The following is a 27,001-nucleotide window of genomic DNA, read 5'->3' as shown; positions in this document are numbered from 1 at the left end:
GTTGAAATTTGCTTTATAGCCAAGGTACACAGCTTGAGAAAATTGATTTTTATAACTGTGTCCTGTACGCCTAAAGTGAATGTGTTCCCTAGAGGCAGGTAGGCGCATGGATGTCGCTGTAGGACTAAGATGGCGTTACCCTGTGGTGCTCTGTGTGTGTTGCTGTGAGAGGGGTGAGACCTCCCCTCACCCTCATGTGTTTGGTTCTCCTTGAGATCCGGCCATCCTTTGCTCTGTACACTTGCCAGCCATCGTGCAGGGGAACCCTGGGAGTTCAGAAGTGAATGAGGGCACGCAGGGGTGGGGGCTGGGGGCTGGGAAGCCTGGAAAGCAGGGGCTCATCCATCTAAGAATGAGATCTAGCAGAGAAAATGGCCACAGAATAGATAGATGTGTTCTGAGCCTGTCCCAGAGCAGAAAGAAAGAACAGTTGAGGGTCCCACAGGGAGTGTTTGTTAGCAAGCTAAGGGACAACCGAACTCCAGGAGAAGGTAGGGGACTGCTGTACGGGGTTCCCCTGACAGGGCAGCCTTCACTGTGGCTGGGTCGCCTCCTGGAGCTAAGGGCTAGGGCGTGGCAACCGTGCCATCTTGAAAGAGAAAGTGGATCTTGTTGGAGGCCTGAAAATCCACAAATGCAGCAACCGCCGAACAGCTGTGAGCCCCAGAACACCGGTCCCCAATTGGCGCAAACACTCGGATTCAAAGGGGCTCTTCACTCCACCACGGAAAGGTCAGATTCCCCAGGGATAGGGTGAGGTCTCTGGTCCTGGCAGGAGAGAAAGGTGTGCACTGTGGGAGCTGGAGGCCGGAGAAGTCTGTGCCTGGAGAAGTCCGTGGCTGTTGGGGCTGGCCTGATCATGAATGTGGAAGGGGGTCCTCAGAGCTGCTAATAGGGGGATCTCTAAAGAGCAACCCGTTTTGATCTGATGTGGAGGGACAGCCTGGGAATTTTTGGCATGTGCAGGCTGCTTAGACTTGCCTGCCAGCCTCTGCAAATGGGTATTGAGTGCCACAGAGAAAGAAGGCTAGAGAGGCCCGAGAGACCCGGAAGTCAACCAAGAAACACTGCCACCCAGGGGCTGAATCACAAATTGACTCTGGTGTAATAAAAAATAAAGAAATATGAGACATTAAGACACCAACTGCTTAAAAGTCAGGACTAGCTTACAACACTGAGGAGCAGTGAAACACAGGGAACTGCAATACTGTCTGAACTGGGAAACAGGTGTGCCAAATAGAACAATAGAGAAATTGAATGAACTTTATTATCACAAGTTTCAATTCATTTTATTTTATTTATTTATTTTCATTTTTTTGCATTGTTTACTTAAGAAACTATTTTTTTCTTTTTTCCTCACTTAATTTTACCTTTTTAATTATTACAGTTTTATTTGCAATCAGCATTATTACTACTATTACTACTATTTTAACTTTTTAAAAAAGTGTCATTTTATTTTCTCTTTATTTTACTTTGGGATTAGTGTTCTACATTCTATTTTTAAATTTTTTTTATTAAGGTATTATATGTGTACATATCTAACCATTGCCCCCATCCCCATCACACTCCCATACATTCCCTCAGCCCCCCAGAGTTTTGCATCGATTGGTTATGCATGCACACAAGTATCGATCTCTTATCTCCCCACCTCTCCCTAATCTTCCCACTGTAATTTGGCAGTCTGTTTGATGCTTTTCTGTCTCTGTATCTATCTTTTGGTTCATCAGTTTATAATGTTCTTCATTATCCATAAATAAATGAGATCATGTGGTGTTTCTCTTTCATTGATTGGTTTATTTCACTCAGTATGATGTTCTCCAATTCCATCCAGGTGGCTGCAAATGATAAGAATTCCTTCTTTTTTATGGAAGCATAGTATTCCATTGTGTAGAGGTACCACAGTTTTCTGATCCAATCATCTGCTGATGGGCACCTACGCTGTTTCCAAATTCTAGCTATTGTAAATTGTGCTGGGTGCATTCGCTGATTGGTGTTTCTAGTTTCTTAGGATATATTCCTAGGAGTGGGATTACTGGGTCAAATGGGAGTTCCATTTTCAATTTTTTGAGGAAACTCCACACTGTTCTCCACAGTGGCTGCACCAGCTGGTATCTTTCTAGCCTGCTCTTCCCGTCTTCTGAGTTTGGGGACCAATTAGGTTCCTCATCGGGGAGGGCCTCCCTTGCCCATCTGTCTGTGTCTAATGTCCCTGCCCGGGCCTGGGTCTGGAGCCACTTCTGAGCCTTTGTCATTACTCTCATGCGCTCCTCAGTGTTAAAGAATGCAAAAAGGAGCTGCTTGCAGTCCACCCAGGTGGGCGTCTGGGTCTGGAAAGTCATTTCTAGGAGATCCACCATGGCCTGAGGTTTTTCAGAATAACCTGGGGTGTGTTGCTTCCAATTCAGAATGTCACTTGTGGTAAAGGGCTGATAATAATAGACAGGCCTTCCTTCCTGTAAGGTTCCATCTTAACCAAGCACTTGGGCTCCCTGAATCTCCCAGAGAGGCATCTGTCATGCCGGTTGTGGCTTGGGCCCTTGATTGGCTGAATGAAAGCGACACCCAACTGGCTCTGGAGAGCCTGGTGGAGGGGAGATGGAGGGAGGCGGTGTTTCCAGACTTTCCAGACCTTCCAGGCTAGCAGGGGGGCACTTAGTGCTGCCTGTGGCTCATATGGAGGTGGTAACACTCGGGGGGGGGGGGTCCTGTAGAATAAGGGGTTGAAATTCCTCTGAGGGATCTGCTCCTGCCCTGCCTGCCTCTCCACTCCTGCTACTAAAACCTTACTCTGTCCCTTCTTGCACACACAGAACTGGACCCAAGGCAGCAAGGTCTGAGCAATTTCTAACCAGCTGTCTATGTAGGGAAACTGATCTGGGTGCCCAGGGTCTCCTGTGACTACATTCCACACCACCCTGACCAATCCTTCCTCTAAAGAGCCTTCCAAGGGCCAGCCAACCCCGAAGGCTGGCCATTCCACTTCACAGAATTTCCTCAGTGTTTCAGAATTCATTTTAATTTCATAATCTCCATCAAATCTCTTTTTAAAATGTTTCAACATGCAATGGAGAACAGTGGGTTAACTCTGTCCCGACCCCATGATGATCGGTGGCGAAAGACAGACAAGGGAGGGGGTGACCTGTTTTCACAGATCCTTACTCAAGTGCCTGCCTGGCTGCGTCCCTTAGGAGCTTAGATTCGTCTTAGCTAAGGTGCACCCGTATAAACCCCGGGCCTGGTCACCTCCATGTGGGGGTGAGTCACCGTTATGCCATATGACGAATCGCGGAACCGCAGGTTGGGGCCCACTCGGACTCCGTAACCAAGGTCCTGGAGCCACACAAAGGATAAGAGAGGGCAGGCCCTCTCCCTCCACACTCACACACTTTCACCAGACATTCACTCAGAGTTTAAACAACAATCTACCCAATTCCTCATTAATTTGCCTGAGGAAGTTCTATGGCCTCTGGGGTGATCAAGCTCCCCCTTCCACTCATTCGAGTGGGCTGAACTGACAGGGCCCCTACCTTACTGATTCTGTCGACAGGTCCAGAAGTGTCTGTCTGCTCTCTCCAAATGCTGGTTGGGTCCTGGGCTGAGATCAGGGAGTGGCCAAAGACCCCCGGTTTAATTCTGCTAAATCAGCAGAGCGGCGCCTCCCAGAGGCCAGTCCACTCACCAGAGGCTAAAAGACCGGGGTTGGTTTTCCTGGCCAATGCACCAAATTATATTACAGAGTTCCCGAACAATCAAACAATGCAGGAGGAGAGTTTGGAGAGACTTATTTTATTCATCACGCGATGGGTCCAGAGAAAATGAATTCAAATTCTAAGCAAGGCTACAAGCAGAACTTCCCTTTTTATTAAAGAACCAGCCCTATGTGCATTTAATGGTTATCTTGATGCTAGCCCTGAAAACAATACAGTTCTATCCAATTAAAAAATGCACCTGGCATGGTATTGAGATTATGAGCATATCTAGTCTCTGGCCTACAAGGTCATACAGCTAAGTTTATCTTCATCATTATTCAAACAGGCTAAAGCAGACTAGAAAGCAAACATTTTTAAAAACAGCAGGTTTTTTTTTTTTTTTTTTTTTTTTTTTTTTTTTTACAAAATAGGGGTTTTCCTTCTCATAACTGCTTTAATAAATGGGTTTTATCACAACACAACCAGGGTCTCTCGTTTATATGAGAAGACAAGAGCTGAGGAAGGAAGGGCCCATCCCTGCCCGCTCACGACTCCTGCCCTCTCCCAGGCTCTGGGGCTGCGGTGACTCCCTGTGGCAAGGGGCCTCTGTGTACACAACGCCTGGAGAAAACAGCTCTCCTCTAGCAGGTGTGGCTGTGAGGAGCATTGCTGTCAGCAGGGAGGGGCCTGGAGAGCCACCCATTCCCTCTCACTTCCCCCTCTCTCAGGGCTGTGGCACACATACGGGAAACTATTAGCTAGGGACCTCTGTTCTGAGCTTTAGACCCAACCACCTACTGGACATCTCTGCTGAGCTGTGTCTTGGGCACCTCAAGCTCAGAGCATCCCAGTCTCGTCCCCCTCCAGGGACTCACTCTTCTCCAGCATCTCTGGGTTTCTGCGAGTGTCCACCTAACTCCCTGCTGCCAGGAACCAATTCCAGCATGTAATAATTACAAGAGTTTCACCAGAAGGCTGGTGAAGCTTGGGCAGCTCAACAAGGGTGAGCCACATATGTAGCTTACCTGGTGAAAATGGCTAAATGGCACTTCCCCCAAACCTGAATAGGATTGTTAACTGCCAGACAACTCAGGGCGTTTTATTGCCTCTTGTTGGCCAAACACCCGAACAGCTGTTGGCTAGTCCCCAAACTGACAAAACCCTTTGAAACCTTACCCTTTGAAGTGCATATCTCCACCTTGCCTTAGGACAAATTGTGTTAAATAAATAGCACGGGGTCCTTAGAAATTGGAATATCAAAAGGTACTTCTTTAAATCAGGCTGAAAAAAGAGTGCCATGGTCATCTTTAATGTGGTTTCTTGTTCAAATTAAAATCTTAATTTATATTTGGAATCTAAAATCTGTAATAAGAAATGAAATCCCACTACTGAAACCACCTCTAGTGTGGAGAAATTCAAAGGGCAGAGCTATAAGCTCTCCTGCAGAAAGATTACTTAAAGTTTTATTTAAAAATTACCGAAGAACATCTTATGATAACCAGATTTTGGCAAGGATAAGCTTAAGTGCTAGTTATTACTTCGTAAAGAGAAAAAAGAAAAAAAAAAAAAGATCTGTCTTTATCTATTTAGCATGAAAAGACACGCAGCCAGAAAGTTACTGAAAACTTCCCCCAAAGCAAGCAGGGTGTGGGGAAGGGAGACAGGAGGCAAGCCAATATGGAGCCCACCCTCCCAGTACGCTGATTTAGAGTCTCCTTTCTCGCCATAAAAATTTAGAAACGCGTCTGGGATTTCTGTGCTCACGGGGAGAGAAGCCTGGCTTAAAACAAAATGTGTGCAACTGTCCACTTTTTGGACGTTTAGAGTTTTGAGCTTGACTCTCTGCCAAAGCCACAGAAATGAAAAACTCAAGACAGTTTTTTCCTGCAAAACGAAAGACTGCGAATTTGACCCAGGAAAAAACAGGATTGGCAATTCCATAATAATTAAAATGCTAATGAAGCATGTTAAAACGACTATAAGACCTCCGAGAAAATCAGTAAATTGTCTGTTACAAAAATTAGCCCAAGTAAAGGCCTTAAAGTAATTAGAATTGGATTTGAATCTCAAAAATTGTTGAAAAATATATTATAAAGATCTAAGTAGCCCAGATAAAGAGTGGCTGCACCCTTTGCTAATGGAGGAAGGGGATGAGGGAGCAGGGCCCAAAGAAACCCCTGCCGGTGTCACTGGGCCCTGGCTGGCCCAGGCCTCCTCCACTCCTGATCTCGGAGCTTCGTCCGCTGGACTTTTCCAGACACGGTTTTGGGCAGGTCCAAGACAAACTCCACCTGTTAGGACAGATCGGTCAGGGCTGGCCATCCATGACTCCGCAGGTTGGCTTTTTGGAGGAATTGCTAAGTGAGGGGAAGTTCCGGGGCGGGAGGCTCCAGGTGAGTGACTGCTGAGCTAGGAAAACTCCCAGGACATACGAAGGTAAAGCAAGAAGGTTCAGAAAGTGAGGTGAATAGGACCTAAGAGTGAGCTGACTGGCCTCTGACGAACTGGGGGCAGGGAGAGCAGTGCAGGGGACTGACCCCTCACAGGAGACAGACACCTGAGCCCTGACATCAGACTCTCTGTGCCCCCGTCTCTCCCAGACCTTCTACCTGGCTTTGATGGAGGCTTTCCTGAAACTCATCCTTCCCGCCCAGTCACCTGGAATCACAGCCTGTGGCGCTGTGAGGATGAGTGCAGGCTGAGCTCCTGGCAGGGCCAAGCCCACGGAGTTAGCCCTGCGTCTGGATCTGGACTACAAACAGGCAGCTGAAGTTAGGGAGCCTGGTTTTCAATGTCATCTCCATCATTTGCTCTGGTGTGTCCTCAGCAGAACTCAAAGCCTCTCCAACTCCACCTTTCTCACCCGGGAAGGAATGCTCGACGTTCAGGACCCTCCGTCTCTAGTTCTCCTGAACCCCAGGGTGTGGGCGGGGAAGAGAACTCACCGCTGGTCTAGAAGTCAGATGGTTTTGGGTTTAAGGAAAGTAATAATAGGGACACTGGTACGGGAAAAGTATCCTTTTAGCAGCTGACTTGCCATGAGGCAAGACTAACTTTGTAAAGGAAAGAATTTGTTAAATCACAGTTAGATAAAGCTGGGGGTTGGCAAGGGCAAAATCCAGCCCTTCTGTTTTTGTAAATAAAGTTTTATTGAAACAACAGCCACACGTGTTTATTTTAGTTGTGGCTGGCTGCTTTCTTGCTACAGGGCAGCATTGAGTAGTTCCCACAAAGAGTGTCTGACCTAAAACAGGACCATTTGGTTAGAGGTGTCAGTGGAGAGTAGAAGGAGACTCAGGAGGCTGCCAGCGAGGAAGAAAGCGATGTGTGTGTCAGGAAGAAGGGAGAGGAGCGCTGGTGTGTGTGTGTGTGTGTGTGTGTGTGTGAGGGGGCGGGTGCTGGGAGGAGGAAGGTGTGGGAAGAACCATTGTGGGCATTCTAAGGGGACAGTACACTGCTACCCTGTATGACCCGACCTCTCCACTGGATCTTCAGAAATATTCAGCTACAAGTCAAAATTCATAATATGCTTGGTGTGGTCCGATTCCGAGCCGCTTTTAAAATACTTATTAAATTCTGGCTAAGGTACCCTACAAACATTAGCTGTTCTTCTTAACAACTTGTGGAGGGGTGACACCATTATCCCCATTTTACAGGGAGGAAAAGTGAGGCACAGAGAGACTGCTGAGTGAGTAGTGGAGGTGAATGTAAGTTTGTGTGGTGGACTCTGAGGTACCACCCAGGTCCCTGCAGGAATGGAGGACTCACTTTCCCATTGCCAGGCCCCCCCCCCCGCCCTTCCCCTCCCAGGGCCCCGCCCCGCCCCGGCCCCGCCCCGCCCCAGGCAGCTGCATCCAGGCTGACCTACGGGGGCTGTAAGGCCCTTCTCCAGCTGCTGCTCCGGAAACTGAGAGGGCGTCTTAGCTTCAAGACTCCCAGGGGCTGGCTGAGCCACTGAGCCACATCACAGTGCAACTCTACCTTCAGCCATCCCTTCCCCTGCCTTCCCAAGAGCACCCCAAAGACTCCCTCCAAACCTCTGACTGTCAGACCCCGAGTCTGCCTCTCAGAGACCCCGCCAGGACAGCTTGTGTGTGCGGACCAGTTGTTAGAGGGCACCTGGTTACATAGGATCTGGGGGCTTCGTGGGGCTGCTCTCACCTTCCGCCCAGACTCCAAAGAGGAGAAATTAAACCCTTCCCTGGGGCAAACTCTTCTGTGCTCACCTCTGCCTCGGCTCCCTGCCCCGTGAAAGCAGACACAGTGGAGTGTATGCTTTTTGCCTTTTCTGACGACGGCTCTTCCATTTACCGCGGGAGCCACCCTCCTTCACTGGTCCCTGACCTGGGTAGGGCAGCCCTTTCTCCCATCATCCTGCATGCCCTCTAGGGGTGACCATGTGACCCATAGCTGGCCAATCAGAGTGTTTCACCCCTGGTTACAGGGATTGATTTAGCAGTGGACTCTGACCGAAAATGTTCCAATGAGAATCAATGTGCAGGCTGGTCCTTTGGGGACCACCGGGATTTGCACAGCTCTGGAAGAGTGTGTGGAGCTGCTGAGAGCACTTCCAGGAAGAAGGCCAATACCGAAAGGAGAGCCGGGGCAAGAGCCACCCCTGACCCCCCTTGCCTGCTGTTCCCAGCGTGTCTGAGCACTCGCCCTTGCACTCATCAGTGTGTGAGAAACTTCAAGTCAGGTTTCTGCTGCTCGCAGCCCAGAGAACCCGAGTAACAGAGCGAGAGCTCGGTGCCGAGAGGGGCTGTGGCCGGTGTGGCGGGAACTGTGCCAGAGCCTCCGGTGCCAATCAGGGTGAGCTGATGCGAGGCTGCCCTCCGGCACCGAGAATGCTTCTGGATGGGTTGGGGGACTTTCTCAGTCACAGCCAGGCAGGACTTTGGAATAAAGTCCTGGCCCCGGCCAGAAGGGGACAAGAGAGAGGCCGTCTCTCCTCAGGCTTGGGGACAGCCCTCACCTTCCTCGGGTACTTGTGCGGGGCGGTCACCGACTTCACGTGCTGCTGCAGCTCCCGGGTGAGCTGCTCCGGGTCGCAGGACACAAACTGCGGCGCCAGCACCACAAAGGCCTTCACCACCTGCGGCGCGGGCGAGGGCGAGAGGGTCAGACGCGTGGGCACTCCGGGGTAGCACAGTCAGCGTTAGGACTCCTCCTCAGCCACTGATCCGTGTCCTCTCCACTGTGCCTCCAGGGGCTTGGGGCCAAGAAAAGGGAGACACTGGGGTAATAATGGCCAAAGTCCAATCTCTCAAATGGCTTACTGGGTGGGCAGTAAGGACTGCAGCCTGAGACCTGCTCACCTCACATCCCAGAGGCAACAGAGGCAGGAAGAGGCTGGCTAAGCGAAGAGAAGACAGTACAGGCTGTGGCCACAGACCCGGAGCTCTGTGCACCCCACGCCACCACGTGCACAGCTGTGACATGGAGGTCTGACTGTCTTCCTTAATGCGTGGGGACTACACGGAAATCATACGCAGCCTCCCAGGCCCGAGGCTTCGCTCCGTCCCGGCACAGAGTTTTCCCAGTAGAGGACCCTCTTTGGGCCCCATTTGCCTAGTGGCTGCTCTGGTTTCCATGGTGACATGCCCCATACCTGCCAGAGTTATGAGTGTCCACATGCACCTGCAGAGATGCAGCTGAACGCTGACCCACACCTCTGCACCTTACTGCCTCTCCACACACCAGGCTCCTGCAGACCCCTCTGGACCTTTGCTGTAGCCTTCATTATTGTGAGGGTCTTCCATCTCCCCACAGCCCCACTGCAACCCATGGCGTGGGGCTCCATCTCTTGGATCAAATGCCTCCTCAGTTCTTTCGGTCAGGGGTCAGTTCTGATTCAAGTGCCAACAACAGCAGACCTTCTGAGGTGCTTGCTATGTGACAGATCTCATTGCAAGAATCTTGTAAATATTAACACTTTACTCATCAAGCTATCCCTCATCTTACAGGTGGGAAACTGAGGCTCAGAGAGGCTAAGCAACTTCTCCCAGATCACACAGCAAGTACACAGGAGGGCCAAGATGTTGGCTCAGGCTGTCCAGTGGCCAGAGAACACTCTCTTAGCCATCATACGTTATGCCCTGGTTGCCCACGTCTGCACCCAGCCTGCTGCCCCCATCACCTCTCCTCGGACGGGGTCTGGGCTGCTGATGACAGCCGTCTCTGCCACAGCGGGATGCTCCATGAGGGCGTCTTCCACCTCCCCGGGCCCGATCCGGTACCTGGAAAGGAACCACCTGTCAGAGGAGACGGGCACCCCTCTGGGCCGGGCCCAGGTCTGGAACCGTCAGAACAAGGACCCGGATCCCACTCCCCACCCGGAACAGCTCACCCGCTGGAGTTGATGATGTCGTCTGCCCGCCCCACGAACTGGAAATAGCCGTCTTGGTCCTTGATGGCGCGGTCTCCCATGAGCCAGAAATCCCCCCGGATGTTGGCCGCTGTCTTCTCAGGGTTGTCCTGGAGCCGCAGAAAGACAGCGTGTGCTGCAGAGCCTGCGCCCCAGCCCGGGCCGGCGGCATGAGCAGCCGAGCAGGCACAAGGCGAACCCTGCGCTGGCAGGCTGCCCGAGCGGCCCCCCCCTCCCCCCCGGGAGCTCGCGTCCCCTTTGGATCACTTATCCTCCAGGTGCCCCTGCCCCGCCCGAGGCCAAGGGAACGTGCACGCCTCCATGACCCGTGCCCAGGGCGTCCCTGCCTGGGCCACCTTCCCTTCGAGTCAGCCTGACTCCGGCTCCGTTTCAGGCACCATCTAAGGGAGCCAAGGTTGACGGGATACTCTCATGCTCCTTTGCTAGATTTGAAAATTCCAGAAATATAACAGCTGAGGCCGGTGTTGCTGACCAGGAAGAAGGCTTGGGGTTCACCCCTTTAGCATCTGGGTGTTTGTATACGAGTAGGCGTGTGGGCACAGATGGCCATTCAGTCTCTGGTTCAGAGACGGCAGAGGGCATGCTCGGCTCCGGTCTCCACGTGGAGAACACAGGCGTGTACTGTGGTGTCCAAAGCCCATAGCCATTCCTGACGGCAGAGCAGAGACTGAGGCCAAACCCTGACCCCAGGCCGACCCTTACTCCAGCACCTTCACCTGCCGGCCCCCTCTCCGGGCTCCCTCTCCTCATCTGGACCTCACGTGGGTGCTAGTGAGGATCTCAGTCTTCTCTCTTCGCGCACACTCACCAGCGCTGTCTAAGCCTTTCCAGAACCATGGCAATGCTACTAGGTGCTGCAATTCACAGTCCACAGGTTTGGAAACCGAGGCTGAGCATCAGCCACTTCCTCACACAGGCAAGGGGGGAGCAGAGCTTTGAACTTAAGCACTTTGGCTCCAGGGAGTTCCTAAGGGCCTCGAGGGCTAATGAGTGTGGTGTCTGCAAGGTGTGCGAGGGCGGTGTGCCACTCGGCAAGCACACACGGAGTGGCAGCAGCTATACCACAGATTTCCTGATTGGCTAAGGCTCAGGCAGGCCTCTCTCGCCCATGGCTCAGCAGCGGCAGCTCGCATGCGCCTGTGACCTCTGGTCTCAGCGCCCTCACCTCTAAAGCAAGGCGGCGGACTGAGGACACCTGTATCTAATGTTCCAAGGTCTGAGGACAGGAAAACCCCAGCTCTGTGGTGAGTCTCAGGGTGATATGCTTATGAGGCTTGACAGAGGACCGTGTAAGAGAGGACTGTATAACAGAGGATCGTGTGGCAGAGGATCCGTGTGGCAGGGATCCTGTGGCAGAGTATCGTGTGACAGAGGACTGTGTGACAGAGGATCTGTGTGACAGAGGATCCGTGTGGCTGAGGATCGTGTGGCATAGGATCTGTGTGACAGTGGATCCGTGTGACAGAGGATTCGTGTGGCAGAGGATCGTGTGACAGAGGATCCGTGTGACAGAGGATCCGTGTGACAGAGGATCGTGTGGCATAGGATCTGTGTGACAGTGGATCCGTGTGATAGAGGACCCGTGTGACAGAGGATCGTGTGACAGAGGATCCGTGTGACAGAGGATCGTGTGGCATAGGATCCGTGTGACAGCGGATCCGTGTGACAGAGGACCGTGTGGCAGAGGATCTGTGTGACAGAGGATCGTGTGAAGGAGGACCGTGTGACGGAGGATCGTGTGGCGGAGGATCCGTGTTGCAGAGGATCCGTGTTGCAGAGGACCCTGTGACAGAGGATCGTGTGGCAGAGGATCATGTGGCAGAGGATCCGTGTGGCTGAGGATCGTGTGAAGGAGGACCGTGTGACGGAGGATCCATGTGACAGAGGATCATGTGACAGAGGATCCGTGTGACAGAGGATCCGTGTGACAGAGGACAGTGTGGCAGAGGATCATGTGGCAGAGGATCCGTGTGGCAGAGGATCATGTGGCAGAGGATCCGTGTGACAGAGGATCCGTGTTGCAGAGGATCGGTGTTGCAGAGGATCCGTGTTGCAGAGGACCCTGTGACAGAGGACTGTGTGGCAGAGGATCCGTGTGACAGGATTGTGTGACAGAGGATCGTGTGATAGAGGACCGTGTGACAGAGGATCCATGTGGCAGAGGATCGTGTGAAGGAGGACCATATGACAGAGGATCGTGTGGCAGAGGATCGTGTGGCAGAGGATCCTTGTGAAAGAGGACCGTGTGACAGAGGATCCGTGTGACAGAGGATCCATGTGAAGGAGGATCCGTGTGACAGAGGATCCGTGTGTCAGAGGACCGTGTGGCAGAGGTTCCGTGTGGCTGAGGATTGTGTGGCAGAGGACCGTGTGACAGAGGATCTGTGTGACAGAGGATCCGTGTGACAGAGGACGGTGTGACAGAGGATCGTGTGACAGAGGATCCGTGTGACAGAGGATCCGTGTGACAGAGGACCGTGTGACAGAGGATCCGTGTGACAGAGGACGGTGTGACAGAGGATCTGTGTGACAGAGGATCTGTGTGACAGAGGATCTGTGTGACAGAGGATCCGTGTGACAGAGGATCTGTGTGACAGAGGATCCGTGTGACAGAGGATCATGTGGCAGAGGATCGTGTGATAGAGGACCGTGTGACAGAGGATCCGTGTGACAGAGGACCGTGTGAAGGAGGACCCTGTGACAGAGGACCGTGTGACAGAGGATCCGTGTGACATAGGATCTGTGTGAAGGAGGATCCGTGTGACAGAGGACCGTGTGACAGAGGATCCGTGTGTCAGAGGATCTGTGTGACAGAGGACCGTGTGACGGAGGATCGTGTGATGGAGAATCGTGTGGCTGAGGATCGTGTGGCAGAGGATCCGTGTTGCAGAGGATCTGTGTGACGGAGGATCGTGTGGCAGAGGACCGTGTGACAGAGGACGGTGTGACAGAGGATCCGTTTGACAGGATTGTGTGACAGAGGACCGTGTGGCAGAGGATCCATGTCACAGAGGAGGGGATGAGGCTTGGTGCAGGGCTCTCGGGAGAGTCTGGACTGTGGCATGTGGCTCATGGCAGAGGCATTCTGCCATGTGGAGCTCCTGTGCATGGAGAAGGCCGTCCTCCTGATGCGGGCAGTGTCAGGCTCAGGACGGCAGCGTGCAGGGCCTTCTTTCTTGGCGAGCACCCTTCCTAGGCCCTGGGCACCCTGGCCATTGCCTTTGGGAGTCCACAGCTCCGGGACTGCCCTCCTCCCTCCCAGAGTCTGCACTCCCATCTGGGCCGCGTTACCACGTAGCCGGAGAAGATGCCGATGGGCCGGTGGGGCTTGATCCTGATGGCCAGGTCGCCCTCCACGCCTGGCGGCAGGACGCGGCCCTGGTCGTCGATGACCTGTGGAGGGAGCAGGCGGGGTGAGCCAGGCCGGGCTGGCAGCAGCGGAGAGCCGGCTGGGCACCCGGAGCCCTCGGCTCCAGTGGTGGCCGAGCACCCAGTCCGGACCTGGGGAACCAGGCGCGTGGAGCCAGGTCTTGAACCTGCCCACCTGGCGGGGGTCAGGGAAGCCCCATGGAGCTGGGGCCAGAGGATCTGGGACCACCCGGTTGCAGGAGCTCAGGAGGAGAGCAGCCGCCCCGTTGCCTTCAAGGCCCGGGAACTTGGGCACCAGACACATCAAAAGGCACCCTGACTGGCCGCCCAGCACGTGGTCTCTAGGCAACAAGCCCTGCCCAGAGCCTGCATCTGCAGATGGAGGGGGCACGCTGACGTCACAGACTGCTGCGGGGTGGTGGTGGAGGGGTTATTGGGGAAAACACTCGCTGGATGGCCCGAGGGAAGTTGCCTGGAAGAGGGCGCACCTTGCACCCCACACCTGCAGGGCCCTGTGCGGCCACGGCCACGGCCACGGCCATGGCCATGGCCATGGCCACACAAGTCCTATTACATGGGATGCATCTAAGAAACTGGGTTCTGGGACTGGATCCCAGCCCACAGCTGATGAGGTGCTGTCTGTGCACCAGGCGTCTGGGCCTCCTCCGAGCACCAGGACCCACCCTCCGCAGCAGCCCTGCCACTCAGCCCTCCACCAGGCACCCTGGGCAGCTCAGCAGGAACAGCAGTGGCTGGGACGTGGTTTTTAAAAGGCACACCTATACTAATGAGAGGGTGATATGCTAATTAGGCCAGATGTCTTCTGGACGTCCTTCCTGACAAACCCGCAGAGGAAAGCCAGCCCCCCGCTGGAGGGGTGCCGGAGGGAGGGAGAGGAGTAGGTGTGAAGGGAGGGAGGGGGGCGGGTTTGGAGGGAGGGAGGGGAGCGGGTTTGGAGGGAGGGAGAAAGGGAGCAGGTGCGGAGGGACGGAGGGGAGCCGGTGCTGGAGGGAGGGAGAAAGGGAGCAGGTGTGGAGGGAGGGAGGAGAGCGGGTGCGGAGGGAGGGAGAAAGGGAGCAGGTGCGGAGGGAGGGAGGGGAGCGGGTGCGGAGGGAGGGAGGGGAGCGGGTGCGGAGGGAGGGAGGGGAGCGGGTGCGGAGGGAGGGAGGGGAGCGGGTTTGGAGGGAGGGAGAAGGGGAGCAGGTGCGGAGGGAGGGGAGCGGGTGCGGAGGGAGAGGAGTAGGTGTGAAGGGAGGGAGGGGGCGGGTTTGGAGGGAGGGAGGGGAGCGGGTTTGGAGGGAGGGAGAAGGGGAGCAGGTGCGGAGGGAGGGAGGGGAGCGGGTGCGGAGGGAGGGAGGGGAGCGGGTGTGGAGGGAGGGAGGGGAGCGGGTGCGGAGGGAGGAAGGGGAGCGGGTGCGGAGGGAGGGAGGGGAGCGGGTGCGGAGGGAGGGAGGGGAGCGGGTGCGGAGGGAGGGGAGCGGGTGCAGAGAGAGGGAGGGGAGCGGGTGCGGAGGGAGGGCGGGGAGCGGGAAACAAAGGAGCGCTCCGGCATAAATCTCCATGCATTGCCTGCTAGTGCTTACACAACCAGGGTTCCCTGTGCTGTGAGAACATTCACACACACACACACACACACACCCCCCAACACTGACTCTCCAGCACCGCCCTCGGTGCAGAACGGAAACATATGGCTCCGATGCCCCCAGGCCCAGCGGACCTGCACGTCGTAGTGGGGCACAGCGGTCCCCAGGTGGCCCGGCTTCACTGCCATGGTCTTGGACACTCTGCAGGTGAGGCCCTGTGGGAAGCAGCAGACAGACGGCAACCTCAGGAGGGTCATAGGTCACAGCACAGAAGAAAACTAAAGACAAAGAACCCTCAGCTGAGCAGTCCTCACCCAGTGGAAAGACAATTTCCTTCTGCCTCAGCTGCTCTCTCCTCCCCTGCTCTACCTCAGTGTTTTCCAACCTTCTCTCATGATGAGAATCACCTGGTGGAGTTGTTAAAACACAGATTCCCGGATCCCAACTAAAAAGTGCTAAACTAGAATTTTTGGGAACATATAGGTAAAATTGTATACTTAACTAGTGCTCTAAGACAGATTTTATATACAGAGCACTAAGTTAGGTATGCAATTTTACCTATATGTTCTCAAAAATTCTAGTTTAGCACTTCTTAGTTGGGATTCAGGAATCTGTTTTAACAACTCCACCAGGTGATTCTCATCATGAGAGAAGGTTGGGAAACACTGCTCTCCCCTTCCTGCTCTCCCCTTCCTGCTCTCCCCTCCCTGCTCTCTCCACTCCCCTGCTCTCCCCTTCCTGCTCTCTCCCCTCCCTGCTCTCCCCTCCCCTGCTCTCTCCCCTCCCCTGCCCTCCCCTCCCCTGCTCTCCCCTCCCTGCTCTCCCCTTCCTGCTCTCTCCCCTCCCCGCTCTCCCCCCTCCTCTGCTGTCCTGTCTCCACTGCCCGCCCCCCCCCCCCCCAGTGCTCCCTCCACTCTCAGTGCCCACCGCAGGGCGCCCATGGCACTGAGGGCAGCGCCCAGGAGGGTGGCTGTATGCTCATTGTCAAGTGGGACGACGGGGAGGGGGTAGGGGGCGGGGGCAGCTCCTGGCCCCGGGCGGCAGCGGGCGGTACCGTCTCCGTCTGGCCGTAGAACTCGCGGATGTCCAGGCCTGTGTGTGCCCGCCAGCTGGCCAGCGTGCCCGGGTGCAGGGCCTCCCCGCCGCTGAAGCAGCCCTGCAGGTGCGGGAACCGGAACCTGAGGGGAGAGGGGAGAGGGGAGAGGCAGTGTCCCCACAGGCCAGAGCTGGGTGCTGGCCGTGGGGCAGGCAGGGGAGCGCGGGGAGGGTCACCTGGACAGGTCCTGCTGCACCAGCATGCGGTACACCAGCGGGGCGCCCGCCAAGCTGCTGACTGGGTAGCTGGACAAAACCTGCGGAAGACAGCCAGGTGAGACCTCTCCCGTGGGCGTGGCTGGGTCTGCGTTTCAGTCCAGCTTACTGGTGTGTCTGCTCCAGGCCAATGAGCCCGGTTCTCATGTCCCCTCACACCGACCGAGCAGAGGAACAAGCTCCGATGGCAGAGAGAAAGCTGGTGACTGTGCACTTTTGTCCGGTCGAGCTGCTTGGTCCTGCCGCTGCAATGACTGTCCTCACACCCACAGCTGCAGGCCGTGGAGCGGCCGCTGCGGCTGCCTGGCTCAGGGCCAGCGGCTGGACCTCCCGCCCAGCTCATGATGGGGGGCTGGGGGGGGGGGAGGAAGGGGGCCTCAGGGGAAAGGCCTGTGACTAGTCAGGAGCTCCTACAGCTCAGCTGGTGCTGAGCCAGACCCAAGCCAGCGCTGCTCTGCTCATAAACCACGCATGCGTGATCACCCGGCCAGAGGGAAAGCTGTGGCTCAGAGGCCGCGGCACACAGCCGGCGGAGCGGGCAGCATTGGCCACGCCACCTATGTCTGCACAGAGCTCACAGGAGAAGGACTGAGGCAAAAGCATAGAAAATGATTAGCATCAGCGAATCATGCCTTTATTTCCTCCAGGCACTCTGTTTTAAACCTCACCCAAGGATACATATTTCATTGTTCTTGGTGGCGAGCAGAGGGACGGAGAGGGAGAAACGCTGGTTGGTTGTACGCATGCCCCGCTGGGGATTGTATGCACCGGCAGAGGTGGAGCTGTGCCCGGGTATGTGTCCTGACTGACGGGAACCCGACCCGCGCCCTCAGTGCACAGGACGGCGTTCTAATGCCACGGGTGGCTCTTTGGCCCTTGAGTTCTTAGCCAAGGCCAGCTTAGGAGTGCCCTAACTAAGGTAATAACAATGTGCCTGCCTATATAGTTTATGTTTAAAAATGTGGCTCTCCAAAGAAATGTCAGTTGTTGTCCTGTTGGTGTTTGGCTCTGCAGATGGATGAGTTTGCCGACCACGACTCACACCAGCAGAGCAGCGCCAGTGGGCATCCTCCAGACAGCTGCTGAGCTGTCCGAGCCTCGGGGGCCATCTCCCTGCACCACCTCGGAGTGGCCCTCACTGCCGCGCCCTCCCCCGTGGTGTCCCGCCCCAAGCCCGGTCTCCTTGCCAGCCGGCTCCCAGGAAAACCGTGCCTCTTCGCGGAAGGCAGAGCACATGGTTTGTGGAAGGAGGCAGAGCGAGAGTTTGATTAGACGGGAAAGCAACAGAATCATTTGAGTAGAATCCCCTGAGAGAATCCAGGCCACGCCTGGCCGGTGGTGGACACACAGGAGTGGGGGTGACTCTGGACTCCCGGAGCCCCTGGGCAGAGTGCAGCCCTCCTCCTCACAGAGCCCCCGACCGGGTGCCCTGCAGAGCAGCCCCTCCCGCCTCCTGCCAACAGCTGCAGGCGGGGCCAGTGCTGCCTGGCGAGGCCTGGTGAACCGGACTCTTCCAACCCGCCCCCCCCACCCCCCCGGCGGGACCACCGCACTTCCACCGAGGGGGGGAGAGGGTGAGGGGAACGCACACGGGGGAGAGAGGGTGAGGGACCGCACACGGGGGAGAGAGGGTGAGGGACTGCACACGGGGGAGAGAGGGTGACGGACCGCACATGGGCAGTTGGGGGGGGGGGGGAGAGGGTGACTGACCGCACACGGTGTGGGCGGTAGAGACTGCAGTCCCCTGAGCACGTGGTGTGTGGGCCTCACCTGCAGGATGACCAGGGGGTCGAACCTGGGCAGCAGGTGGACGAACACGCAGGCACCCGCTGTCCAGGGCTCCAGGAAGGAACACAGCATGTTCAGGATCCAGGCCGTGTCCGTGATGGTCCAGACCAGGTCCGAGGCCTGCAGGCCCATCCACAGGCTGAGGAGAGAGGAACACACGTGCACACGACATGGGGCTGGGGAGCGGGGCAGGTGTGTGCCTGCCTCGTGGGAGGGTGTCTGAGCAGAAGCGGACGGAGGAGAGTTGTCTGTCTGCACTGTGCTCCCAGGAGGAGGGTGTTTGAGGGTGTGACCCGCTGAGGTCCCTGAGCGGAGGCCTGGTGTGGCTCTCACTGGACGCAGAGCGCAGTGGCCGGCCGCGGCCACAGGTCTGCTCAGAGCTCCTCGCACACGCGGTGGTCGCTCCGGCCGGAGCCACCAAGCTGGCCTTTGTGCCCCCCGAGTACCGCCACGGCCTAAGCCTGCCCTCTCTCCTGGGACCAGAGTGAAAGGCGCTGGGCCGGGGACAAGCCAGCGGGTGGCCTGGCACGGAGCGCCCCCGGTGGAGCCCGGTCCTGTCGGTGGGAAGGAGGCTCTGCTGTTACTGCCCAAAGAGAACTGGGTCACCGCCACCAGGACCAGTGTGGGGCGGGTGAGCGTTCACATCTCAGACACTCGGAGTGGCTCGGCCTCCACACCATAGAAACCGCGCGTGCTGTGGCTCCTCTAGCTCATTCCCTTAATAATGAGGCTTCCTGGCGTCTGCGAGGGCCATGCGGTGTCTGAGCGTCTCCGGGCCGGCCGCCGGGCGGCCTGGGAGCCCTGCCCACCACGCGGGGAAGGGAGGTGGGCGTCTCCAGTGCTGGCATCGGAGGCTGTTCCCTACGTTAACCCGATGGAGAATCCTGGAAGGTCGTCTGCTGCTGACAAGGGCGTTAGAGCGAGCCACCAGCACCTCACAGGCGAGGCGGCTGAGTCTGCCACGCTGTGTGCCCAGCCGTCAGCGGCAGCGCAGGCTCCGGGCCGGCGCCTGGCGCTCTGTGGTCAGGCCGTTGGCCAGGCCCAGCCCCCCTCCTTTCCGAGGCCCCAGGCAGCCGCGGGCACTGGGCGGAGTCAGACCGCAGGGGTCTCTGCAGCGAGGGGAGGGTCTGCTTACCCAGCATCCATCTTGGCCTTGATGCCCAGGCTGGCATGGGAGTGCTCTGCCATCTTGGGGAGCCCAGTGCTCCCGCTGGTGAAGTAGATGGCCGCCGCCTCCTGGCCCGCCGTCTCCACGCAGTGGTGCGCGGGGGCCGCCCCTCTGCAGGGACAGGGCCCTCAGGCTGCCGCCCAGGGTCCAGGAGGCCCCCCTCCCGCTGGCCGCAGGGAGGGAGGCTTCCCGGCCTGGGCTCAGGAGAGAGGAACAGCACACAGGGAGCTGACTCAGTCATGCTCCTCCACTTGCTGTTGGGATCTCTGACATGGCACCAGGTGGGGTGCCAGCCAGTCCCTCTAAGCATTGCACTCCTAGACCCCTCCTCCAGGGCCCCGATCTCGAGTCCAGTGCCCTGGCCGCTGTTGGAACACGGATCACCAGAAGGAAGCGCTCGGCCCCCCAGGCTGTCCTGGGCTCTGTGTCTCTGCGTCCCCGGGAGGGATTGCAGACACATGACGGGAAGCGGGTTGGCCCCCAGTGCTGCCCTGGCTGCAGCAGTCAGGCCGAGGAGTGGGAGGAGGAGGGGAGGCAGGGAGGAGAGGCCAGAAACCGGGGTGCCAGCCATCACTTGTGTGTGACCTCAGAGGCTCCGGCCGTGCCCTGGTCCTTCCACTGACCAGGCTGCTGTGTCTTGCCCACTTGGTGTTGCTGGTGGGGCCCGGGGCTCACTGTGGCCCCAGCTGGACCCGCAGCTACATGCATGCACACGTGTGGCCCGGGTGTGTGTGTGTCCCCTCAGGGCAGTGCTCTCCCGGTGGAGCCCGGTGCAGCCGGTCCTCCCATGAGAATCTGAGCCCAGCATGTGTCCCCGAAGGCCGCTCCCGCCCTGACGCTGGCATGACCCGCCCCCTCACCGGTCCCCATGCTCCTCCTGACCTCCCGACCTCCCGGCCACGCGCTGGGCTTGTTCAGGCCCCTGCGGGGAGACACTCACTGTAGCAGTGGCTGGAAGTGCAGCCAGCCCTCCCGGCCGTGCTCAGACACCAGCAGCTTGGTTCTCAGAGATGGGCAGTCAGGGGCCACCGTGTCCACTGCCTGGGCCACATCGTCCCCGGCCACGATGGCCCTGGCCTTGGACGCCTGCAGCCGGTAGAGGATGTCCTTGGCCGTCATCTGGATGGTCCCAGGCATGAAGACCAGGCCTGGGGAGTCAGGAGGCTTAGAGAGAACGGGCGGGGGGGGGATTGAGGGGGGGCAGGGGGAGGATCGTGGGGAGTGGGGGCTGGTGTCCTCCCTTCCCGCAGACACTGAGGGATGGACAGGGGCTCCAGTGGAGGGGAGGGGAGGACCAGGGGCCAGAGAGGGGGTTACACACAGCTTCCCTGGGTTGTCAGAGCTGTGAGAGGGCTAATGTCACACCACAGACAGTCTAAGCCTGATAACCCGCCCTTAGTCCCACACACACCAACAGACACACGTAGACACAGACACACACAGATACACACAGATACACACACCAACAGACACACACACACACACACAGATAAACACACAGACATACAGAGAGACACACATAAACACACACAGATATACACAGACAGACACACACAGACACACACAGACACACACACAGATACACAGAGAGACACACATAAACACACACAGACATACACAGACAGACACACACATAAACACACAGATACACACATACAGACACACACAGACAGACACACAGACACACACAGACAGACAAACTCAGACACACACAGATACATATCGACACACACAGGCACACATTCAGACACAGATACACAGACACACAGAGAGACACATATAAACATACACAGACATACACAGCCACATGTATATAGACACACACACATACACACATACAGACACACACCAACTGACACACACAAACACACAGACACACAGAGACACACACACAAACACACACAGACACACACATATACACATACCAACTGACACACACATAAACACAGAGACACACGCATAAATACAGAGACACACATACAGACACATACATACAGACACACACACACACACACACACACAGACACTCAGACACACAGACAGATCCAGCTCCTCTGCAGTTCCCAGCCTCAGTTCCACTCCTCTGAGCCACCCAGGCCGCTGCAGACCCGCCACTCAGGCTCCTCTGCAAGGGCTGATGGGAAATGCTTAGGCTTTGGGCCAGAGCTCTCCGTCGATGACTCACAGCTGCCCTGTCTCCTGCAGCACAGGCAGGCAGGGACAGCACACACGCCACGCTGTGCTCAGTGAGGCTTCAGTGAGCCAGACCTTTAATGGTTCTTAGGAAAGTCACACGCCGCCTGTCAAAGTGGTGGTGACATGCCGATGCACAGTGGACGGTTTCTGCTCTTTCTCCGACGCCTGCAAGGCCCACGAGCACACGGCTCGTGCGTGGAGAGTTTCCTAAACCAACGGTGCAGGCATCTTCTGGGAGGAGTGGTGGCACTCTTTGCCATTGGTCTCCCTCTGAGAGCCAGTGCCAGCCCAGCGGGGCCCACTACCCACCTGCTCGCATGCAGCCCAGCGTCACCAGCCACCACTCGGGCACCCGGGGCAGCACCACGGCCACGCGGTCCCCACGCTGCAGGCCGCACGCTCCCTCCAGGACGTTGGCCGTCCGCTGGCTGAGCTCCTGCAGCTGGCCGAAGTCCCAGCGCACCTCCTCCCCGCGGCCGCTCACCCACCACAGCGCAGGGCCCGGTGCCCTCCGGCTGGCCTGAGGGGGGGAGGCTGCTGGTGAGGGGCTGGGACGCAGCCTGGGAAAGCTTTCTGATCTCAGGACCCTTACTCTTTAAAAGTATTTTAAAAACCTTTAAGAGTTTTTAGTTCTATGGATTCATCATCTATATTTCAATTAGAATTTATGAAACAGTAAATTCCGTACTGCCTATCAGTTCAGCCGGAATGCAGGAACTGAGAGAAACACAATCGTAAAGCACAAAGTGAAAGTAGCCCCTCCTCACCTCCCCCACTCCCCCCCATCTTTCACAATATTTTCTGTGAAATGGTTTTGCTTCTCAAAGGACAGTTATGAGCACTAGTTGAATTGGTATCTCTGTCCCAGTACTCACTCATAAAAAACTAGAGTCCCTGTGCATGAAATTCATGCAAGAGTTTCACAGCCCAGCCTCGTCCGGAAGGCCATCCAGAAGGACGTCTGGACGGTCATTCTGCTGTTGAGCCGTTCAATTGATTTGCATATCATGCTTTTATTGTTATAGATAAGCTGCCAACACAACTAATGCAGCCAACGAAGCTGGGGCACAGTCAGGGCTTGCGCAGGGTAGTGCCGGGTACTTGCATTGTACACGTTCTCATAGGCCTTCCTTCCCTCACAGCCCGGCTTCCTCTGGAAGGTCGTCCGGAAGGACATCCGGTCTAACTAGCATGTTGTGCTTTTACTATTATAGATAATGAATTTTGATTGTCTTTCCTTATTTAAACATTTTTAACCTAAAAGCTTTGCTGTAATTGTACGTTTGTGTTTCTGATTTTAAAGTCAGAAAACTGGCCCACAGGTGACCGAGGAGGCTGCATCATTGCTAACACGATGCGCATGCCCTCACCGTCCTCACCTTCAAGTCTCAGAGCCCAGGGAAGCCACCCCGGCTGATAAATACCGGAAATACGGCTCACAGTATCATAGCATTCATTCCTATTTCATTATTCCTTGGTGAATGACTTCTCTGTGAATAATACATTTCCATTACTGTTCGTGACTAAAGCACAATACTTATGGAAAACTGGCCATTATTTAAATAGTATCCCTATTTACTTATAATTAAGATTTTGCTCATAGATACAATAGAAAGAACAATTATTCAGGAGTTATAATGTGAAAAAATTATTAGAACTGACTGGCCAGAGTAGCTCAGTGGTTGAGTGTCAATCTATGAACCAAGAAATCACAGTTCGATTCCCGGTCAGGGCCTGGATTGCAGGCTTGATCCCCATTGCGGGGGGCATGCAGGAGGCAGCCCATCAGGGATTCTCTCTCATCATTGAAGTTTCTGTATCTCTTTCTCTCTGAAACCAATAAAAATATACTTTAAAAAATCATTGGGACAAAAAACATTTTTTAAAATAAACTATTATGTTAGAAGTTAAAGATGAGAAAATTTATACATGTATGCTTTTAAAAATCACAGCATGAATTCATTATATATTGCCACAAATAAGATGTGAATTGTCTCTTGTTATACCTCACCCACTTTTATATTGGGTTGTGCCTTTTTATTCTTGATTTCTAGGGTCTCTTTTGTATTAGTAATATTAACTCTTTTGTTTTTATATGCTTTTATTGTTGCATATTTTCCCCTTGGTGGTCACTAACTTTTTTGTTGCCATTAATCCTTACTGGAGGATATTTCCCCATTGATTTTTAGAGAGAGTGAAAGGGAGGGAGGAGAGAGAGAAACTGGGAGACATAGGTATGAGATGGGTTGCCTCCTGAACCAGGCCTGGGATGACCCTGCAATCAGGCATCTGTCCTTGCCTGGGGATTGAACCTGTGGCCTGGGGTGCATGTAGACACTCTAAGCACGGAGCCACACTGGCCAGGGTGTTGTTTAAATGTTGCTCATGCTGTTTGTCAGCAGAGCTGGGTTTTGGTGGCTGTGTAGTGAATTTATTACATCACTTCTTTTGTGACCTCAGGATTCTGAGTCACGATAGTAAAGACCTTCCTTATTATTCCAAGGAGGTATGCATAACTTTTAGAGAAAGGCCAGAAATCTACATTTTTATCAGAAAGCTTTAGATTTCCAAGTGTTGGCCGGATGCCGTGGGAAGCCGGCCCTGCCCTGCGGGCCATGCCGCCCAGTGGCCGGCGTGCACAGCCTCCGCATGAAGATGGTGCTGAGGTCAGGGCCTCAGGGCCGCCTCTGGTGTGGCTCCCTCCGAGGAGTGCCATTTGTGCAGGCCCACTCCTCCCAGGTCCCGGCCCAGAGGACCCTTCATCCTCCGAAGGCGCACAGAGCCCCGGAAGGCAGTGCGGGTCAGCCATGGAGGGGGGAGGGCTAAAAGTCCAGGGTGGAACGGGGAGAGACATGTTCTCATCACTCTTTCTCTGATGCTGATGCCGAAGTCCTTTCGACAATCTGCCTGGTGACTAACCTGCTTGCTTACTCCAAATGGCAGGAACACACAACTTTCTGAGAGCACTGACTCAGTGCGTGGTCGGTGCTGATTCTCTTATTAAACCCAAATCTGCCTCTTGGTGACCCCAGCCCACTAGTCCTGTCTCACCGTCGGATGTCACAACAGAGCATGTGCAGAATGTGTAGGCAAACTGGGTGCCAGTCACCCAAGGACTTACCAGATTGTCCCACCTGCACTAATCCCCTAGGCCCTTCTTTTTGCCAAGCTCTGGCATCTCTTGCTCCCACCAGATGCGGCCTCCATGGGAGACAAACATCATAGCTCATCATGGTACCTGGCACGTAATGTGATCACTATGTATTGAATGTATGGCTAAATTAGTAAACTCAGCCCAATTGTCCATCTGGATCTCTTCTCCTCCCACTCAGTACCTTCTCCATGCTAGCCCAGTAATCCATCACGTCGCTAGCGAAGTTGAATCTGGCAGGGACTTCCTGGTGGCCCCACTGCAGTGATGCCAGCTGCTTGGCATGAATGTGGACAGTGCGACAGGCCATCTGCATCCTCCTTCGGATGCAGATCCCCTGGAGCTTCCGCAGCCAGTGCATGGCCAGACCTGTGAAGGGGTGACAGAGTGAGCCCTTCTTACTAGAGCTGCTCCATTAGGCAACAGCGCTTGTGGAGATCAAGCCCACCTCACGGCTTCTTTCGGAAGTGGATTTGCTGTGGGTGAGTGCATTGGCACTCACGTCCATTTCAGCCGGGCACACCCTTCTCCTCAAGCACAGCACCAGCCAGATCTTACTGCTCTGGCACTGCTGGCAGCTTTGTGGACACTCGGTTCTGTGTAGCAAGCCCCTTAGTGCGTAAAGTACAGGGCTGTGGTGGGCTGATTTTTGTTCCCAACAACTTGCTCCTTCCCTGTACTGGGATTATATGTCCCCATTAATTTTCATATGACTCGCCTAGTGCATTCTGGGGAAGAGTATGTGTCCCCCTCATGCTGACTTTGGCTTGCCCACGGATGTGAGTGGATGTGATTGTGTGGTTGGTCAGGAGCCCTTGAATTTGTTCCCTCTCTCATGAGTGTTGCATACCCCAGGTGGTCTCTACTTTCAGCTTGGATCCCTGAATGATAGCACCTGTAGGCTGAGCTGAGCCCAGCACACCCACAGCCTGCCCAAAGGCCCATGGGAAAAATATGTGTGGTTCCAAGCTCCTGCGATGCTTGGATATTTGTTACTACAGTGAATGCTGATTAATACAAGTGGCATCTATTTCCTTCAACTGAACCTAGCACATAGCACCTGGCACACAGTATCACTTTAGAAATTATAACTGCTGTCACTGTTGTTCCATATGGGCTTCAGGGACAGTGGCTCAAGGCTGCGTAGGCTGGAGTTCCAACATGTGCACCCTGGTGGAGGCTGCGGAATTTAAGTCTAATGACCTTTGCTTTAAGAAATCAAGCCAGGAGTCCCACCGGCTGTCTGGTTTCCCATTCCCCTCTGTCTTTCCAGCAGAGGGGAATGGGAAACTCTCAGAATGCTCAAACTCTCAGACACTATGCCTCCTCTTTGATCTTCCAAAAGAACAGAAGTGAGATTGCCTGACCAACCTGCGGGTCTTACCCTATTTCCTTAGCTGCCTCTTTTGCATTCTTCAGGTCTCACCTCCTCAGAAGACCTCCATTCTTGACCACCACTCAATCCCCGTTCTCATCTGACTGCCTTTCTTCCAGCCACGCCACCCTCTCCCTTTGCCATGCAAGACACCGACTCCTCTGCCCATTGCTGCTTCATCGCTAAGACCTGGCAGATACTCCCTTTCACCAACCCTATGGAGTGCAGACTGTGTTTTCACAGTCCTGGATAGCTCTGGCTTCTAAAGACTTGTTAGTGCTATTAAGAGACATGATCCGCCGAGACCAGTTTGGCTCAATGGATAGAGTGTTGGCTTGGGGACTGAAAGGTCCCGGGTTCGATTCCGGTCAAGGGCATGTACCTTGGTTGCAGGCACATCCCTGGTAGGGGGTGTGCAGGAGGCAGCTGATCGATGTTTTTAACTCTCTATCCCTCTCTCTTCCTCTCTGTAAAAATCAATAAAAAAGAAAAAGAAAAAAAAGAAGAGACATGATCCCATCAGTCCATTCCCTGCAACAGCGCTCACCTGCCAAGTCCTTTGAGGAAGTTTCTCTGGGGATCTCTTGTTCCACCCTCCTCCTGAGCAGACGGCTCCAGATTCCCTGTAACTTTGGAGGAGAGCACAGCTCACCCAGCAGATAGCTCAAGAGACCTGGGAAGTGTCGTGGAGAGCAAGCTAATCGTTAACTGTGGACAGTCCCAAGCCTTACTTTTGGCAATGTCAATCTTTGTAATCATTATTCAGAACTCCGTATCTGGTAAATTTCTAACTTCCACTTCAGTTGGCCCTTCTTCTGGAGGATTCTCTTATTTGTTCATTTGGGGCTTGTTTTTGGTCTCCCCATTTGGCTGCCTGTTTGGGTTTGTGTCTATGTATAAGGTGGATCTGCTATAACTCCAAGTTTCTGGTGCAGGACAATGTCAGACTCTGTTTGTGACTGGCCCTGAGTAATGTTTAGAGC

At 55.0% G+C, this 27,001-nt stretch overlaps 1 protein-coding gene across 4 annotated transcripts; it reads right to left on the bottom strand.

Annotated features, from left to right (window-relative positions):
• Nucleotides 1-4,956: 4,956 nt before the first annotated feature.
• Nucleotides 4,957-26,719, bottom strand: LOC118731488 (acyl-coenzyme A synthetase ACSM2B, mitochondrial-like). Of its 4 annotated transcripts, none has more exons than XM_036460113.2 (14): nucleotides 26,566-26,716; nucleotides 24,828-25,012; nucleotides 21,802-22,012; nucleotides 20,237-20,444; nucleotides 19,264-19,407; nucleotides 18,111-18,267; nucleotides 16,302-16,381; nucleotides 16,084-16,207; nucleotides 15,164-15,244; nucleotides 13,369-13,470; nucleotides 10,039-10,166; nucleotides 9,829-9,928; nucleotides 8,665-8,784; nucleotides 4,957-5,980 (listed from the first exon to the last, which is right to left on the bottom strand). In XM_036460113.2, the coding sequence occupies exons 2-14, from the start codon at nucleotides 25,002-25,004 to the stop codon at nucleotides 5,876-5,878; spliced, it is 1,737 nt and encodes a 578-aa protein (XP_036316006.1). In that variant the 5' UTR covers nucleotides 25,005-25,012; nucleotides 26,566-26,716; the 3' UTR covers nucleotides 4,957-5,875. The 4 variants fall into 4 exon arrangements, with proteins under 4 accessions (XP_036316006.1, XP_045445283.1, XP_045445284.1 ...); XM_045589327.1 differs by having other exon boundaries at nucleotides 9,829-9,929; nucleotides 10,088-10,166; XM_045589328.1 differs by lacking the exon at nucleotides 15,164-15,244.
• Nucleotides 26,720-27,001: the final 282 nt, after the last annotated feature.

Source organism: Pipistrellus kuhlii, unplaced genomic scaffold (genome assembly GCF_014108245.1).
Source record: "Pipistrellus kuhlii isolate mPipKuh1 unplaced genomic scaffold, mPipKuh1.p scaffold_m20_p_31, whole genome shotgun sequence".
Classification (NCBI taxonomy): Eukaryota; Metazoa; Chordata; class Mammalia; order Chiroptera; family Vespertilionidae; genus Pipistrellus; species Pipistrellus kuhlii.
This window is presented reverse-complemented; position numbering and strand designations above follow the sequence as displayed.

Coding starts and splice junctions, on each gene's coding strand:
- LOC118731488 (XM_036460113.2), bottom strand. CDS start 25,004: ATGCACTGGCTGCGGAAGCTCCAGGGGATCTGCATCCGAAGGAGGATG. Junction 20,445..21,801: donor GCTGGGCTGCATGCGAGCAG/GTGGGTAGTGGG, acceptor CTGACTCCCCAG/GCCTGGTCTTCATGCCTGGG. Junction 18,268..19,263: donor AAGGCCAAGATGGATGCTGG/GTAAGCAGACCC, acceptor CTCTCTCCTCAG/CCTGTGGATGGGCCTGCAGG.